The sequence below is a fragment of the Gopherus flavomarginatus genome, chromosome 7 (genome assembly GCF_025201925.1).
Source record: "Gopherus flavomarginatus isolate rGopFla2 chromosome 7, rGopFla2.mat.asm, whole genome shotgun sequence".
In the NCBI taxonomy this organism is placed as follows: Eukaryota; Metazoa; Chordata; order Testudines; family Testudinidae; genus Gopherus; species Gopherus flavomarginatus.
The window spans coordinates 24254470-24272869 of NC_066623.1; the positions used below are offsets into that span (position 1 = coordinate 24254470).

The 18400-nt window shown below is 36.8% G+C and overlaps 1 protein-coding gene across 6 annotated transcripts in view; it reads right to left on the minus strand.

Annotated features, from left to right (window-relative positions):
- Positions 1–274: 274 nt before the first annotated feature.
- The window catches only part of GABRB2 (gamma-aminobutyric acid type A receptor subunit beta2), a 267905-nt gene continuing 249779 nt past the window's right edge, over positions 275–18400 (minus strand). For 2 of the 6 annotated variants that reach the window (XR_007775510.1, XR_007775509.1), the window contains 3 exons: positions 9131–9181; positions 7110–7189; positions 6376–6460 (listed from right to left, as the gene is read on the minus strand). Coding sequence is in view for 4 of the 6 variants with exons in the window: in XM_050962712.1 (XP_050818669.1) it covers positions 6113–6460; positions 9131–9181 (399 nt within the window). In the remaining 2 variants the exon portion in view is untranslated. Of the gene's footprint in view, positions 6461–7109; positions 7190–9130; positions 9182–18400 lie in introns of all 6 variants that reach the window. The other 4 variants (XM_050962712.1, XM_050962710.1, XM_050962713.1 and 1 more) reach the window with 2 other exon arrangements.

An 18400-nucleotide genomic window follows, 5' to 3' on the forward strand; every position in this document is an offset into this window, starting at 1 on the left:
AAGATGAGGGTAGTTAACCACTGGAACAATTTACTTCAAGGGTCTTGGTGGATTCGCCATCACAGGCAATTTTTAAATCAAGCTTGGATGTTTTTCTAAAAGATATGGTCTCTGAATTATTTTGGGAAAGCTCTAGGGCCTGTGTTATACAGGAGTGGTAAGACTAGGTGATCACAATGGTTACTTCTGATCTTCTTTACATCTGTGAGATTTCACTCTAAATATCTATGGTGTGAATAACATGCCTTCCCAACATTACACAACTACATGTACATTCTGGTAGGTTTTCTTTATTTTTTTTAGTTCAAGAATTACACACTAGCCAACATTATTATTATATATTTACATGCTGAAACTGGCTGCAATAAGTTTAAATTCAAGAAAATATCTCTTATGTGCTACTCATTTACAATCATCATTTTACTACCTCATTTATCCCAGAGGTTAGCAGTCCTTTTGAGAAAGACATGAAGATCTGATGCAATGATATCCACTAGTATTTTGCATTTTCTAGCCATTGGAAAATGTGCATTATGTGCATATAAGAAAGGCTACAAGGTCATTAGTAAGGCTGATGATTACTACATTATGAAGTAAATAGTACTAAGTAAAAAAGAGACAAATCAGAACTGTGCAAAGACAGTACTAACAGAACCATTTAAACACCCATGCAAATAAAAATGTGAAGGAAGTCAAATTATAGTCAGCTTGTTAGAATTACTTATGTTTCAAATGTCCACATGATCTTTAACTCAATCCATACGATGGACCATAAACAATAAAGCCTGGTGAATATTTGTCAAATGGCAGTAACAGTGCAAACATACAAAATGTTTATCAAATTGGAATAGATGACCTCATGGCTGAGAGAAACGTTAAAAAAAATAGTATGACAGTATAGCTAAGATTTCCAACATTTCATATTCACTGTCAAAGCATTTACTAAAAAAAAATAATCATTTGATACATATAAATGTGTGTCTTGCATATACTTGCAGAGATGATCTATTTCAATTTAGAATTAATTAATGGATATTTAAAGTGTTGTTATTTTTACAAAGTAGACTAGGGCAACGGTTTTGATTAACATTCCATTTGCTCCTTAAAAATTTTGACAGAGTTCCTAGTGCATTTTTGTTAAACTTTACCTTTGGTGTTAAGCAGTGACTTACTAGTTTTCCCTTTTAAAACCATTTCTGGAGTGAATGTTCTTTGGCTTTGGGGGACTATGCTAGCTAATGACGGTCAAACAAGTTTTTATTTTAAAGTCTACTAATATATATCACAAGAGAGACAGATTTCAGGAACAGATGCAGTAGATGGGCTTTCTGTAGTGAAATCCTTATAGACTGGATTCTCCTTTCCACTAATATCCCTTTACTGAACTGGCCAGAGTGGTGTAAAAGGGAATCAGGTTCTACCATCTGAATGCTGATCTGAGTACTGAGTGCTGAACTACAATCTTCTGTTGCTTTAATTTTTTAACCATACAAAAATAACCTGTTATGCAAGCAGTAACATTGTTGCAATGACTATTTTACACTACAGTACTTCCCTTGAATTTTTGTATTAAAACTTGTATCTCAAATCCAAATCTGTTTATGCAAAAGGGTGTTTAAATTACTCTGCTAGAGCACTGCAATTATTGTACTTAGTAAAAAAAAAAAAGTCACTAAACAATTACTGTATCTATTGACTGCTCATTTACAGCTTATTTAGTTATTTACATAATTTTAGGACACATTAACCTAAACCATAAATAGAATCAGCTTTTTGCCTTACCATAAAGTACAAATTAGAAGTTAAAAATGTTTAAGAAATCTGATAATATTTACATAAGTTCAGCTTAAATCATGGTTGCTCACATTATATGTTCTATATACATATAGCAAAATGTTATGATCACTACTATTATAATATTGTACCCTGGCCATCCCCCACCCTAGGTTATTTTTTCTATAAATATTTAATATTTTTGCTTTTTTTTTTCTTGGTATCAATAGGACTTTTTTGTTATTGAAAAGTTACTAGTGGACAGTGTTATTAAAAAAAAGAGAAGAAATAGGCAAGCAATGTGAGGACTAGACTAATTTCAGATGCGAGGAGGTACAGTATATCACGTCAAACTGTGCAATGCTTCATAAGAATTATATGCATTGATCTGCTGATATAGAAATGCCCAGTTACCCTGTATAGTAAGATTTTTTTAATACATTAATTTGTTTTCTCAAAAAATTATTCATACTCTGGGTGATGATAGAAACAAAACTGTTATTAGCTTATTCCTTTAACACACCAACATATGAATGTGTATTTATATAATGTGTATATAAACACATATGCATATATAGATATATATATATAAATATATTTGTCTATATACACATACACTTGGATAATGTTTAACATTTGTTTACTTCTTTTATGTTAAGTACTGTGTTAATTATGGAATTGGAACATGGTTTTATATTTATAGTAAAAGTTATTTGACCTTTAATTTTAATGCACATGTTGCCTAAAATGAACAGGATTTTTTCCCTAGGTATAAGACCACCTCTCACTTTCTTTATGCATTGTGCTTTTTGTGCCTGACACATTTTATGTCCTTTGTATTAGAGTGTAAAAACTCTCTGAAGTATTCTGTAACATATTATTTAAGACTCTGGTTCTCCATCCCACCCCCAGGAATGATAAAGGAAATATTGAGAATGACATTGCTTGAGTCTTTCTTCCCAGTCATTAAACCACAATAGGATAGAAACGCAACATTCCTTATGCAAACACAGAAATATGTTGCATGAGTTTTCAGTTCTGAAAATGCATATCATACTTACTAGCAGTCATATACAGTTTATATTTACATATTGATCTCAAATATATCATTAATTAAAACTGTGCCATATTATAGTCATAATTTTCCCATGAATTTCACAAAGATGAAAAACACCTTAATTGCTGGCTGTTCTGTATAATAAAATAACAACATGTCTATTTCTAATTATATTACAAACATTATCTAAATTATAACTAATACTTTAGTTAGTGGATCTAACAACAGTGAACAGGAGTGGAAAGGTTTGGAGTATTTTTTTAGGTAAATTCTAAGGTAAAAGCTAGTCTGGTTGGTCTAATTTACTCAGAGGGTAGTACACACGATAAAAAGCACAGCTGCTGTATGCTGGCATAATTTATCACTTTTGTCACAAATGTCCCAAGAAGAGGAGGTAATGACTCACATTCCCTTGGTTCTGGTTCTTCCATACCAGGGTCTTGTCAGTTCTCCTCCCCTACACTACCCTCACCTCCCACCCCATTCACATCACAGTGTTTAGCTTTAGTACAAAATTATACCAATCCATATTTGGAAGAGTCTTCCAAAAGTTTTTGTACATGATATTAGTAACCAAAAGGAAATTAAAGTGCTCCTTCCTCCTAGTGATACATCCTTCCCAGTGGCACCTGAGCAGAAATCAGACATTTTCTCTTACTGGACAAATAGCAACATTAGAGAGTATTATGGCTTGTACTATAATTTCAGATAAATTAATATGCAGTACTAGGATCTGATCTCCCTGGTTTTGACTACAGCTGACCTGCTAAACCAATGCAGGAGAGTAAACATACTCTCTATTAGGCTTTATATTTGAGGCATAACTACCATGTGCGTGCACTGTGCTCCCCGTATTTAAATTACGCTTCTGTGAAACACAAGTGTTAAAGGCTCTTAGTGCATTGAATGAAAACTGTGTGTATAAGACAACATTAGGTTATCACAAAGGGTGCCATATATAAAAAAATCGACTTCTAAGACTGTTATCAATTTGTGGTGTGGATCCTTTCCCGAGAAGTTAGGGTGAATTCGCATGCATGATTCACAGAAGTTCAAACTTCAAATGCATCTACAAAAGCACATTGTTTTGTTTTGTGAAATGCACTGCAAACTCATGTGCGAACGCCATGGAAAGGCTAATCACATGGTCAAAAGCTTGAATCTACATGCAGTTCAGCATTTGACCATAGAGGCAGTACTGAGTACCCACCATTCCCCTAAAAGAGAGAGTTGTGGGTACTCAGTGCATCTAATTTTCAGGTTCTTTCCCAATAACATTTAAAGCTATTTTTTCTCTCTTTCTGAAGCAGAAGCCCATGGTAATGTGGAACAGAAGAAAAAATAGTGGTGTAAAGTTGGCATATTAATTCTCAAAGCTGTTTTCCTCTAATCTTTTGTCTCCCCTAAGCCCCCTCCACAGAAATTTCTACAAGCTACTACTTTTTTAAAGGAAAGAGAAAAAAATCTGCTTTTTATGAAAAATGTTAAGGAATCATTCTTAAAAGGACTGGCAATTGAATCCTTAAATAGGTAAAACACAGCTGTAAATTTGCCTCTACTATATCAGAAATACTATTATTCAGAGCATGCTGGAATTTGTGGTTCTTATAAGAAATCTTTATATAGCTGAGAGGTAGCATAGTTACAACAGGATGTGGCTGCTGTTATCATAACTATTTTTCGTCAAACTGTAGAGCGAATAATTCTGCAGAAGGCATTAGAAGTTGGTGATTTTTTCTTATCACAATTGTCAATTTTTATTTTTCATTAAATGAGCACATTTTTTTACCTTGCCTCATTCTTTAGGAATAGTTCTCCTATAAAAAAAAATAAAATTACATGGAAGGAAAAACAAGAGGATACTATTTTTTTTAAATAAAAAATTCCCATATTTTCTAAGGCAAAACTGAATTTTGCGTTTTTAAAGGAAGCCATTAGACCTTCTAAAGCAGGAAATACTGAAAAGCTTACTTAATCTCTTAAAGGCATGCCTACCGAATCATTCCTTTTATAATATCTTATTCAATTAAAAAAAAAAACAATGCATGGCACTGTCTAGTCCAGCTGGAGAAAGTATCCTATCTGTAAATTTTCTATTGAAGTTATAAAACTGGAAACTTTCTGAAATCTGAATTCTTCAAACAGCTAAGATATTAATTCCTGTAACAGTCTGCTTTCTCAATAACTCTCTTTAAATTGGATGTTAGATGCGAAATATAAAAGCATTCTCAGGTGTAAAGCACAAAAGCCTACAAAGCTGAAAGAAAACGCTCATTTCCATATGAACCTTTAGGACTAATACAGGGACTATGACTGACAACATTCATTTGTACAATATAATCCTAGCCTTCCTTTTCTCTGGGGCTGCATTCTTGAATGGTTGCCACTTGTCTCCCTTTTTCTATCCTAAAAGAGCAGGGCACCAATGGTTTCCATTAGTCATCTGTAAAGTTATTATTTGGCCAATCAACATTTGGCACTTCGGACAAATGACTCCATCTCCCAGGAACTGAGCGTATCAATATGTCCACCATTTAGGCCATGATAGGTTGGTCCATCTCTAAATGTGATTTCCACATTCCCCCACATATCAAAAGTACAATGAATTGTGACTATGACCTTATGCCAACTCTTTAAAATCCAAAACAAAACTAGTGTTACTTGCTTAAGTTTCTGTGCAAACTCCTGACCTGCTCATAATATCAGTCAAAGGTTTAGTCTTTCAATTAAAAAATAGCAATTACCTGACTACTGCTCAGAAATCTTTGACCATCATCATCATGAAGGTGAGATGACAGGCACTATTTGTTTTCAAGTTTACACATTTAGAAGGTAATGTATATGTTTCACAAGCATGATAGCATCTTAGTACACTCTTTAATCAAGTATAGATGCATATGTACTCTATGTGCAATTTCACAAAGAAATGACACATTCTGGTGTTAAAACTCAAACCTGTCTCTCAAATTTCCCTTTTTTATAGTTTAAGGTTTAAACTCAGATATGAGTGTTGAAAAAAAATGATTGAATGGAATTTTGCCTTCACTCTTCATATACACCCACATTTTTAAAAGGGTGAACAGGTTTCTACTGTAACTAAGAATGTGTTTATGACTTAGCAAAAGCAACCAAAACATCATAAAACAGACCGTAGAGAGGGCCAGCAACTAAGGTGTTTTAAAGTAACTTTTGTCCTGAATAGAATTTTTCTAAGTCCCACTTTTGGCTGTACAACCAAATTGAAGAGAAATCCAGTTCTTGCTTTCTGTGTGGCTTTGTTTTTTAGTTCACATAGTAAAGCCAATAGACAATATTGAAGAAGGAAAAAACAACAGGGAAGAATATGCGTGACCATCGATCTATGGCATTTACATCAGTCAAGTCAGGGATGTTAATTTTCAGTTGAGAGGCACGTCTCCGTAGCCTACTTTTCTTTTGTGCCACATGTCGCTCCAGGGCATTGCGACCAAAGCTGTGTCTGGGCAAGCCAGCTTTCCGGTACTGGATGCTTGAAGTATCGTAGGCCAGCATAGTGCTTCTAGGGTCCCCAAGCCCCATAACAGCCTCGGAGGCAGCCATCTCATTTTTAATTTCAAGTGTGCTCAACAAAATGTTTTCATGTGGATCCATCTGTAAGATATAAGAAGGCAGTTTTAGCATGGGGGAAAGAAAAGCCCAATCAGTTGTAAACTGAGACCACATTGACAAAGCTTGGACCTAACAATACCAATCCACTGGATGCCTATCTATCTAAAAAACTTCTACTCCTGTCCTTTAAATACAATCATTACAGTTTTTACTGTCATTCTTTTGTAAATGATAAGAGTAATAAGGCCTGTCCTGTATGTCTGAACAGATTATATATGCTGGATCCCAGATTTTGAGAGCAGAGGCAATACACAGTTATGACCCAGAGTCAGTGGCCATATCCTAATTTCACATGCCTAGCACTAACCTCCATGCATCTTGAAAAAGTATGGTACTGCCCTTGTGCACACATATCTGGGTTTAATATAGTGCTAGGAGTTTTTTTGTCTTGTTTTTTTACTTCCATGAAATGCAGCCTCTGTTTTAGCAAAACCTCCAAATGTGCACAACATAGGTGAATTCAGTACTGCTATACATGAATGCTGGAGCATGCCTGTGAGGATAAAGCAAACATGATTTCCTCCCCCAAGATATTCAGCAGTTTTGTAAGAAGATCATATAAGAAATCTTGAAACTCTAACACAACCACTGGCTACTGGGAGAGAAAATACTGACATACTCTGTGTTATACCTATAGGCAGTCTCCACTCTCCAATGCTCATGATCTTCATAAGCACAGTGCGTGTTGGGTCATCTCATCAGACCAGAGCACTGGCAATAACAAAAGAGCTGAATTTTAGAGGCAAGAAAAATGCATTTATTTTGGAGTGTAATTACATTAAATGTAATTGCACATTTGTTTCAAATGCGGTTACTAACTTTTTAAAAAAATTAATAACTCAAACACGGCAATTCAATGAAAAAAGTATTCAGTGAAAAAAGCATTAATGCAGTGTTATGATTAAAAGCCTGAGTACTCAAAACTCAGGGCATTCAAAGATATGGGACTAAATTCTACTCTAGCGTAAATCAGGAGTGCAACAGTGGACCTTAAAACTTTTCCATTTTTAAAAAATAAATACATAAGCTTACCTAAACACCTGTACTTTTCCCTGCAATTCCCCATGTAGTTATCGCAAGAAATATTTTGAACTATGGAAATACTGAGGTTAACTAACGGACAATATTAGATAATTAATTAGGTCAAAGGATGAGTTACAAGCCTATTCGAAAGTTTCATTTCCCATATTGTCTAATCCAGCTATGAGGGATGAAAATCTGACTCTACTGAAATCAATGGGAGATTTGTCATTCACCCCAAAAGGGCCAGGTTTTCACCCAAGAGGTTTAACAAAGGTCAGGCCTTGGGTTACTTTGGCTTAAAAAGGAAGACAGACAGCTGTACATTGATAAGAATCTACCATAGGAATGACTTTGGTTTAACCAAATTTGGCCACAGCTGAAGTTCTTTGAGACTGAAATGAATCTGAACAGTTTATCTACCCTCTGGCTAGCACTGATATCAGCCCACAAGGTGTTCTTTAAAGAACATTATAGAATATACTTTGAAAATACAAACACAGGAAAAGTTTTATTATAGTCAAATAGACTTGGACCTAGACATGCTACAATAAACAGCTAAGAACTTTTCTCCACTTAACTATCTATTTCTTTTGCACTGCGTCTTGTATGGCTGCTGTTGATATGCCATTAAGATCACTAAAATGTTAGCATGCACCTAGAAAATATGGCAGCAGATAGTGGATTAGTATCACTAAAAACAGAAAGGAAGTAGTTGCGAGAACATATTTTGTTTTAGATCCTTTATTTATTTAAAATTCTAAACTAGTCTCTGGGAATAGGTGTCTTCTTCTGCACATATCAAGTTTGTCTAACAACATGAAGTTGGAGAGGAGGTTTTGCAAAACCTCAACAACTTTTTTGAAGAAAAACAGAAGTAACCCCAAATACAGTAAATTAGTGTTGGGCGAACCTCCAAATGGTTGAATGCTCAGATAAGCGCACAAAAGTTCACATGCGTCTCCAGAACTAATCTGACCTTCCCACACCTGGAACATTTGTTTGAACATCTCACAAGAATAGTATTTTTCATGGCATTTCAGATCTTTCACCTCCAATCCAGGAAGCACAGAGGAATGTGAAAATGAAAAACAATGAAAAAAGTTAACCTAACTTTTGAACCTCAAAATAGGTTCACTATGAGATTAGAGTGAGGAGTGTCATTTGAACTTATCAGGTTCGCCCAGCCCTAAATAAAATGTACAGGTATTTTTATTACTAAATTGGTATTTGAGATAGAATGATAATGAATCATGTTTACTGTACACAGCAGGATCCCAAAGCGCTTTACAAACTTTAGAAACAAGAATCACTTCACAAGCCAGTGAAATGCAATCACCTGTCAGGTGAAATGTGGTGACTGTCTATCAGTGCAGAACAACACACTTAATTTTAATACAGGAAATGAAGAATGTTGTAGCCAATTGAAACTATGGGGTGGGTGGGTGGGTGGTGGTGGGAAGGTCAAATAAGCAGAACATAATTACACAAATTGAAATTTGGCCAGGAGGCTTGGGGTTGTGGTGCCTACTCTTACAAAAAGTGCCATGGGATCTTTAATGACCATAAATGGTCAGGACCTCAATTTTAATTCTCTAAGGATAAAAACATTTAAAAAACAATGAAAGATACCTTTGTTGAATACATTTCTGGACAATGATATGTGCCAATTATTCTTCTGTCCTGTAAGTTAATAAAATCAAGACCAATTTCCTTAGAGATAAGGTAGCTGTTATCTTTCAGTAAAAATTTATGCACTATAGGGTATTAATAGGATATGCATTTTTAATTAAAGGTACAGGGCCCTCTAAGCCAACAACCAGCATAAGTATATTCTGGCTTTAGAGGTGCTATTACTGCCTTGGCCCTGCCACTTGTAGGTAACAAATTAGTGATGCACATGTATTTTTTCTGAGTGGTCATTCTGACCCAGGAAGATATGATGATATGAAAAGAATCACAGAAATTATTTTTGGGGGAAGTGGGCATACAAGTGGTTTCAAAGGTAGTAGGAGAAGGTTAAAAACATCATTTGGTGCTGAATGGTTGTTCAACCATACAACAGGACTCCTTATGGTGAACAACAGAGTTCAAACATAATGGAGAAATTCCCTGGGGAGGAGGGAGGGAAGAAGGGAGGATGGGAAGATGATGAAAAAAGTAGCAATAAGAACTATGGAAATAAAAGGTGAATTCAGAAGTTGGAATAGTAGAGCCTAGAGCACAGCACACATGCAAGAATTTTCATCACCAGTTTAACAAGGAGGATGGCAAAATAAATGGTCTAAATGGTATTCATAGGTCCAGGTTGACGTGAGAAAAAATGACCCTGGAGCCCTATAAGAGGGCTGCTGATCTTTTCTGATGGCCTCCCAAACAAAAGAAAGACAGAGAGAAGAGTGTTTAAATGTTACCATTGTATATTCTCTCTGCTATACAGAAACTCTAAAATGATGGCTATCTAAAGGAATTCCTGTTACACTTATTAATTATCCAATGTACAATATCTTAAATAGTACAACTTCTACATTCATGCTCATGTGTATATACATTTAGGAGGATTCACTTCCACAAACAATCACTCTTCTCTCTAGATGCTGGTAGGGAATCAGTATCTGGATTTTGGAGTATTATCTCCGGCTGTGTTCATCATTTATTCAGAAGGTATATTTGTAATGCATAACTTAGCTATTCAAAACACATAATATCATTGACATCTTTACTTTCTGGTATTCAAACAAAATTCTTGTTTAATCTATATAGTATAGATACTTGCAGATACTGATTGCTCATTTTAAACACAGAGTGGTACAGAAGAAATGTATAAGATAGATATGATGGCTGGTATTTCTGTGAAATCTGAGTGAAACAAGAACACAGGTGAAAAATGCATAGAAATAATGCACAATTTCATTAGGTAAGGTTAACCCCTGCCAAATTTGTCAAAGCCAAATTGGTCCATTCTGCCAGGACAGGAAAAGCAAAATTATCTAATTTGTTCAGAGGTTTAAACTGTACTATTGGGCCTCATCATTTACATATACTGTGAGCAAACAACTTAGAATTAACTCTCTAGACTGGAATTGAAGGAAATATGTCTTGGAAAGGGTCACATACGGGAAATGCCAAAGGACATAAAATAATCCCTCTAGAAAGAATACTTGAATCTTATCTACAGGAATTGCACTGGTTATAAGGAATAAGGTGTGTAAGAAGGAACAGAGATATTATGGAGGAAGACTCTGTATACACTATGGGGGAAGTCTCTGTATTAGTCTCTCTAATTTCACTCTAGAACAGGGGTTGGCAACCTTTCAGAAGTGGTGTGCCAAGTCTTCATTTATTCACTCTAATTTAAGGTTTCACATGCCTGTAATATATTTTAACATTTTTAGAAGGTCTCTTTCTACAAGTCTATAATATGCAACTAAACTATTATTATATTTAAAGTAAATACAGTTTTTAAAATGTTTAAGAAACTTCATTTAAAATTAAATTAAAATGCAGGGCCTCCTGGACTGGTGGCCAAGACCCGGGCAGTGTGAGTGTCACTGAAAATCAGCTTGCGTGCTGCCTTTGGCACGTATGCCATAGGTTGCCTAACCCCTGCTCTAGAAAATATTCATAAAATGTAATCGTTTACAAATGGCCAGCCCAACTACATGTAGCTGTTCTGGAGTGGTAAATGTGCTACTAAAACTAAACATGTATGCACTTCAAAATGCATAGTCAATATTTTAAAATCTCCAAAAATGGAAATGTGCCACTAAACATGCGCATGTGCTTTGTGCCTCCATAGAGAAAGCGGGCTTTACTTTCAGAGCTGTAGGAATTGTTCAGAAAGAAACTTGACATTAAGCAAGCAAAGCTCACATGGGTTCAGATTTTGTAACAACTTGAAATGTGAGTGAGGTTCACAGACTCTGTAGTTAACCCTGAGGTGAGTTGTGAGCAAACATGGGCTGAGTTATGATTTCAGGTGATTTTGTTTGATTTCAGGCCAAGATCGAAATTCAGCGAAACTCTGGAGAGTCAGTAGTGATTTCCTTCAGGTTCTTGGGTTTATCTAAACCCTAAAACTCAACGTAAATCAAGGGAGTTTAACTCTCACAGATAGGAAAACAGATAGGAAACTTGGAAAACAAACTGAAAAAAAACCCACTGTGAACTAAGACTGCTGAGCTTTACACGTCTCTAATTACTTGCAACAAAATTCCCAGGGCCTAATTTTACCCTCAGATGTGTGTTGCTTTTATGGGGGAGGGATAGCTCAGTGGTTTGAGCATTGACCTGCTAAACCCAGGGTTTATGAGTTCAATCCTTGATGGGGCTATGTAGGGATCTGGGGATTGGTCCTGCTTTGAGCAGGCGGTTGGACTAGATGACCTCCTGAGGTTCCTTCCAATTCTAAGAATTCAACTAAAGTAGATTTCAGTGGGAGCTGTGAATGCGTACATCTGGGAGCATAATCTGTCATAAATGCTTCAGTATCCTGAACATACAAAATGGCCACGCACCAGAAACAAAAAAAATGTGTATGGTTTTTAATATCCACTGCACACTCACAGCATTCCAGGATGTGAGGACTTTTATTCTGCAACAGTTATGCAGCATAGAAGAGGAAAAGGGGGAGTCTTTGGGCATCACAGTGGAGGTTAAAAAAAAACCTCAGAAAACTCCACAATTTCCACACAACATCCACACTCCGGACCTGACTCTATGCTCCCTCAGGGTTTGAGCCAAAGCCCACTGAGGTCAATGGAAAGACTCATTAATTTCAAAAGGTTTTGAATCAAAAGCTGAATTTGCTCCATGACTTACAATGTGGAGGACACTGTTGGGAAATGTAATTCTTGGTCTCCTTATATCCAGTCTTGGGCCCTAGACTAGTTTACAGCAGCCATTTTGTAATACCAGTTATCCTTACCTATTTCCAGGAGCAAATGGACACAGGCACCTGAATCAGCCAGTGGAGAGAAAGATGAGGAGCAGTCTGTACAGATACAATTCCTCCCTCCCTACTTTTAGACCGGGAAAGTTTAGCCCTACCTTATCCCTTAGTAAAATGGGAGGGACTAGGCATATAAACAAAACCTTTAAATTGTATGTTCAATTTCCATTTCCTTATAGCAACTTTAGTTGACTGTAACCTGCAACTAAGTCCCTGAATCAGGGAACCATCCCAATTCAGGATAGCACTGAAACAGATGCTTAATTTTAATGGGTCTTAATCACATTCTTAAAGTTAAACATACACTTAAGTGCTTTCCTGAATCGGAGCCTAAAGTATTAGATTAATATTAAGCCCCTCACCCCCAAGTCTACCATAGTAATGTATGTAATAGTTGTTAGCTATTATGAATCCTCAGGGGAAGGAAGAAGGATTCATAGGAGAAGGAAGGAATTTTACAAGACAAAGCAGATAAGACAACACAGAAATGAACTGATATATAAGAAAACGATAATGAATGTATTTCAGCTATCCCAAAGGAATAAGCTTACACACACATAACAAACAGACCTTTTTTATCTCTGTAATGATATCTGGAAAGTTAAATACCCGTTATTATCAGAAACACATTATTTAAGCTACACTGCAATTTAGAAACCTAAAAAAAGAGAAAAGGTATGCATTTGAAAAATGTAATTAGAACTTCATTGATCGTATTTAAGGCAACCACAGCTCTTTAAGAAATCTGAGTGCAGAGAAAAAAGGACATCTGTAAATATATGACATCATAAACCACTATAATTGAATGGAAAAAAACATTTCATTCTAACCTGTACTGGTTCTAGCTTAAAGCAAACAAAAGAACTGTGAACCAAATTTTCTCAATTTTGCATACAGCATAAACTTTTTTTTTCCTGATTGGAAACTAATCTGAAGGTTCTGAATTTTAAAATTGGACCTGTCTGAACTATCTGATATTTTTTTAAATGGGAGACGTTGTGTGTGCTGGGGGAGAGAGAAAACAAACCTTTACCTGAAATAATATATAAGGAAGCTTTTTAGTAGAGCTGACTGAAAATTTGAAAATGTAAATTTTCAGCAAAACTATAAAAATGTTGAGACATTTAGGAAATAGTGAAGATAAGGGATTTTAAATCCTTTACTAGGCCATTCATCTGTTCACTGGATGCCTTCTGTTCACTGGAGTACCTGCACTGGACATCCACCCAACACTTACAAATTAAGTTGCGACATATAGTTTACCACCTTTTCTTCTTACCAGAAAAGGCCCTTCCTGACACCCATTGTGGGGAAGGCGAAAAACCTCACTCCACCAAAGCCAATCTAGTGGTTAAGGAAAAATTCCTTTCCAGCCCCCCTAAAAAGGAGTGACTATCACAATGCCTACAGCAAGTCCTAACCCATCCTGATATTAGCCACCTCTCAGGGAGGGAGGGGGCTTCCGCCTTGCCTGCTGCGTGGAAAAGGAGCTTCAAGTGCCATGGGCTTGCACCTTTATGCATTCTGACCTCAGATCCTGGGGGATGAGTAAGTGCCACAAATCTGACCACTGCTCACTTTTTACAGCAATTTCTGACCCTCTTTCCCATCTCTGCCATAAAGCATTGCTGCCTTCCTTCGGCAAGCCCAGACAACGTTCCCCCACTTCAAGTGCCGTGCGGTCATTCTCACTCTATTTGGGAGGTCATTATCACACATCTTATTCTAATCATATTTACATATGTCTACCTTTTGGGAAGATCATACAAAAATGCTTTTGTTGCGAGGGAAACCTTTGCAGTTCATTTTTAAGTAGCAGATTAACTGAACACAACATTACCCTAGATAATAATGTAAGAGTAAAAAATGTATTTCTTTTAAAAAGAAGTGAAGTATAATTGATAATGTAAGCCTGGGGAGGAGGGGCTGAGCAACATTTCAGATGATGATTAGCTGTGTCAGTTATGACCTAAGACAGAATCAAGCCGATGAACAGGAAGCATGTGCAAAAATGTGTCATGTATGTTTTCAGTATCTTAAAGACATTTGTTTTTTTCTTGCATATCGAAATGTTTTTGTACATAAGGCAAAATTGTCACAGACTTGCTCTCAGTAGGGTCTACAGGAGTGGGAAAAGACGGCTACTCACCTTTGTAACTGTTGTTCTTCGAGATGTGTTGCTTATATCCATTCCAGTTAAGTGTGCGTGGGTGGGCCGGCAGGGGTATATATCGAGCGCCATGGCGGCGCCACTCTAGGGGGCGACCTGCTGGCCCACTGGAGTTGCTAGGGTAAAAAGTTTTCTGACGAACGTGCACGCGCAGCGCACACACCTAACTGGAATGGATATGAACAATCACTCGAAGAAGAACTTAATATTAATTAAGCTTATGAAGTACCTCAACATAAGGAGTATGCATCAAAAGCCACTACAGAAAGAGCACCAAATGGCTTATCTCCAAACATTTGTAACTGAAATTCTCTATTGCAGCTCTTTGACTGTTTCCTGAAAAGCCAACTATGCTGGAAATACTTGACTGTTAACTGGTGGTAGCAATATGAAAAGATAGACACAAAGATCTTACACCATCATTTGGAAATAGTTGTGTTTTTGATACACAAGCTAGACAGTCAACATCATGCTGACAAGTTTTGGCACATCTAGCCCATTCTCAAAACAAATTGTTGTAAAATGTAGACAGATTATTTTTCCTCCATGAAGTCAAGTCAAATACATGAAGCCTTATATGGCAAGCACTCAGGTACATGGGGATGTTTAATCACAATTTGGAAGATAAGAAACTGGAGAAAAGATTGCATAGCATGTTCCAATCATCTTCATATGATATAATTGCTTGGATGCAGGTTTAACTTCAGGATTTTGGAGAGTGTCAGAATTATGATTCTTTGGAGCCCTAATCAAAGCTTCAGGGAGACACAGGTGTCACTGGCCTTAAGCAGCAGTGGCAAAGACTGTGAATAAGAAATGTCGTGACATTTCTCTTGACACCAACAGGGCCAGAACTGTATTCATGACTATTATGGAGAATTATTTGCAAATTTCTAGCCAAAGGAAAATGTTTATATTTTTGAAGGTTATCTTCACAACGAAGGGGCTAGAAATGTATTTGTAAACACAAATGAAAGAAAATGAGTATAGGAGTGATTTCAAGGTCTGAAAAATTGTCTGTGGCTGTGGGCTTCACTGATTGTTTGGTATCATTAAAATTAGCAGTGCTCTGTTGTAAAGTAATTAGAAAAGCTCCTCTATCATTTAATTTGTTAGAATTAGAACAATAATGTGTGGCTTACCTGTACCTTGATATTCTAGTTTTAGGGCATGTTTGGGGGAAATATGCCTGACAAGAACAGAATGAGAGTTTCTGTTGCAGAAGAAACAGAGGCATTTTAGGCTTTTTTCCAAATAAAATTGTGCATGGATGTCAAAAATATATACATTATATATTTAGATTTATATGTACACTCATTCTACAGTTGGTAAAGAAAGGGAATACATTGTTTTGCCCCTTCTTGCCATTTTCACTTGGAAATTTGATTTTTTTTAATGTTCAGATTAGCTATAACACTAACACACACACTCTCTCTCTCTCTCTCTCTCCAGAAAATTCAAATTATCAACAAAAAATAGGGTGCAAAAAATGATTTTTGGTGGAAATTTTCTTCTTTCTCTCTACCAGCTCTTGTGTGTATGTGCATGTCTATATTGTAGATCTATAAATGACAAATGTATTGAAAAAATTTGCTTGCATGCACACGCGCGCACACACACACACATACAGAGCACGTGTAACATAGGACTCTGTATCAACATCTTCACTCCATGTATTTTAAGAACATCTTGGGTTTAATCCCAGCAAATCAAACAAAATTTTTATGTCTTGGAAAAAAGTGCAAAACGTCTAACAGTTTACCCTCAATTATTATGTACAGGATATCAATATTTTCAAGTCACAACTGGCCAAACCCATGGGTTATTCAGGTCATCTCAAATGAGTGCTGATAAAATTGTTATGCCACACCACACTATATATTTGATATATATCATGTATTTTACAAGTGTTTTTTTAATTATTTGGCTTTTGGAATTTTCTTTTGTAGCCCTCTGGCTGTAAAGCCATGTGCTTTAGTTACCATGAGTCCTAGTCTACCGGGCTCAGAGGGAGCCATGCTGCCATCTAAAAATGACCTAAAGTATTTTTTCTACGCTTAAAAGTTCTACACCTTTATTGTCTGATACCGTAGAACTTTATGGAGCAAGAAGCAAGGAAAATTCTCTCATTTCTATAGGTAACGTTTCCTGTTTCTAGCCCTGCAGAAAATGGAGGAGTGAATGGTCAGAGGGTGAGGCAGGAACAATGTTACCCGGAAAAGTAGCTTTGTTGTAGTTTCCCCCAATGGAGACTGAAGGCAGCAGTGGCTGTGAAGTCTCCGGCAGTTAGGGAGCTGAAGTCCATTTTGGGGTCAGAGCCAGCGTGGGAGTAGAGGGCCTTTGTGTGGAGGGACTCTGGACCCATCAGGTTTGTGAGTAGGCTCTGCCATATTTACTGGCAGAGAGGAAGGTAAAGCACACTCCTTCTGCCTCTATTCTGACTGCATGTTGCAAGGTAATCTCATTGAAGAAATATGGATATTTTAGTGAAAAAAGTCACATCCAGTGACTTTTCAAGGCAGATGGTGGGGACTGAGCAGAGACTGAGGATGATTTGGCCCTTTGTGCTTCAATATAAAAGGTAACCGTGAATTGCTTTAATGTAGCTGTTTGTCCTGTTTAAGACTGAGGCTGATTTCAGGATAATATATTTAAAACGGGAAAGTAAGAAATAAAGAAGAAATAAAATAAAGAGTTAAAAAAGAAAACTTTTCAGCCTACTCTCACTCTAGCCTGGGGACTTTCACTCAGGAACCTGCTTTCAGTTTTTTTTTCTGTCCATTTAAAGAATTCTGTGTGAGCCAACAAAAAAAATATGCAGCAGTGCCAAAAAGAATGTCTGGCAACTTTAAGCTTCTGGGTGAATTTAACCTTTATAGCATAGGGCTCTTTTTCCACCCCCTCCCATTTAATATAATATAACTTTGGAGCAAGGACTGTCTTTTTGTTCTGTGTCTGTACAACGCCTAGCACAATGGGCTCTGCAAGATTTACAACGTACTTGCCCCTAGGCACAGCATTTTCAGTGCCCCCCCGGCGTACAGCTGACCTTTGTGTTCTCTGTAAAAAATGAAACTTTAACCCACTTTTAAGTTTTAGGTGCCTCTAGAATGCTGCCACCCTGAGGAACGCGCCTACTGTGCCTAATTGGAAATCTGGCCCTGACTGGAACACCTAGATATTACAATAATACAAATAATAAATAATAATAATACACATGCAGAATATTTCTACATGGACTATTGCAGTGAGTGTGCACATGAAGGCCGTCCTGAGAATCAGTACTTTCCACTACTGAAAATCCAAGAATCATAGAATTGTAGGACTGGAAGAGACCTTGAGAGGTTATCTAGTCTAGTTCCCTGCACTCACGGCAGGACTAAATATTATCTAGAACATCCCTGACAGGTGTTTGTCTATCCTGCTCATAAAAATCTCCAATGATGGACATTCCACAACCTCCACAGGCAATTTATTTCAGTGTTTAACTACCCTGACAGTTAGGAAGTTTTTCCTAATGTCCAACCTAAACCTCCCTTGCTGCAATTTAGGCCCATTGCTTCTTGTCCAAAACTCAGACGATAAAGGAGAACAATTTTCTCCCTCCTCCTTATAACAACCTTTTCTGTACTTGAAAAAAAGATAGTTACCTTTTCCATAACCGGTTCTTCGAGATGTGTTGCTCATGTCTATTCAGCTTAGGTGTGTGTCCTCGCCATGTGCACCAGTGCCGGAAGTTTTTCCCTCAGCAGTGTCCATAGAGAACCGGCCCCAGAGCCCC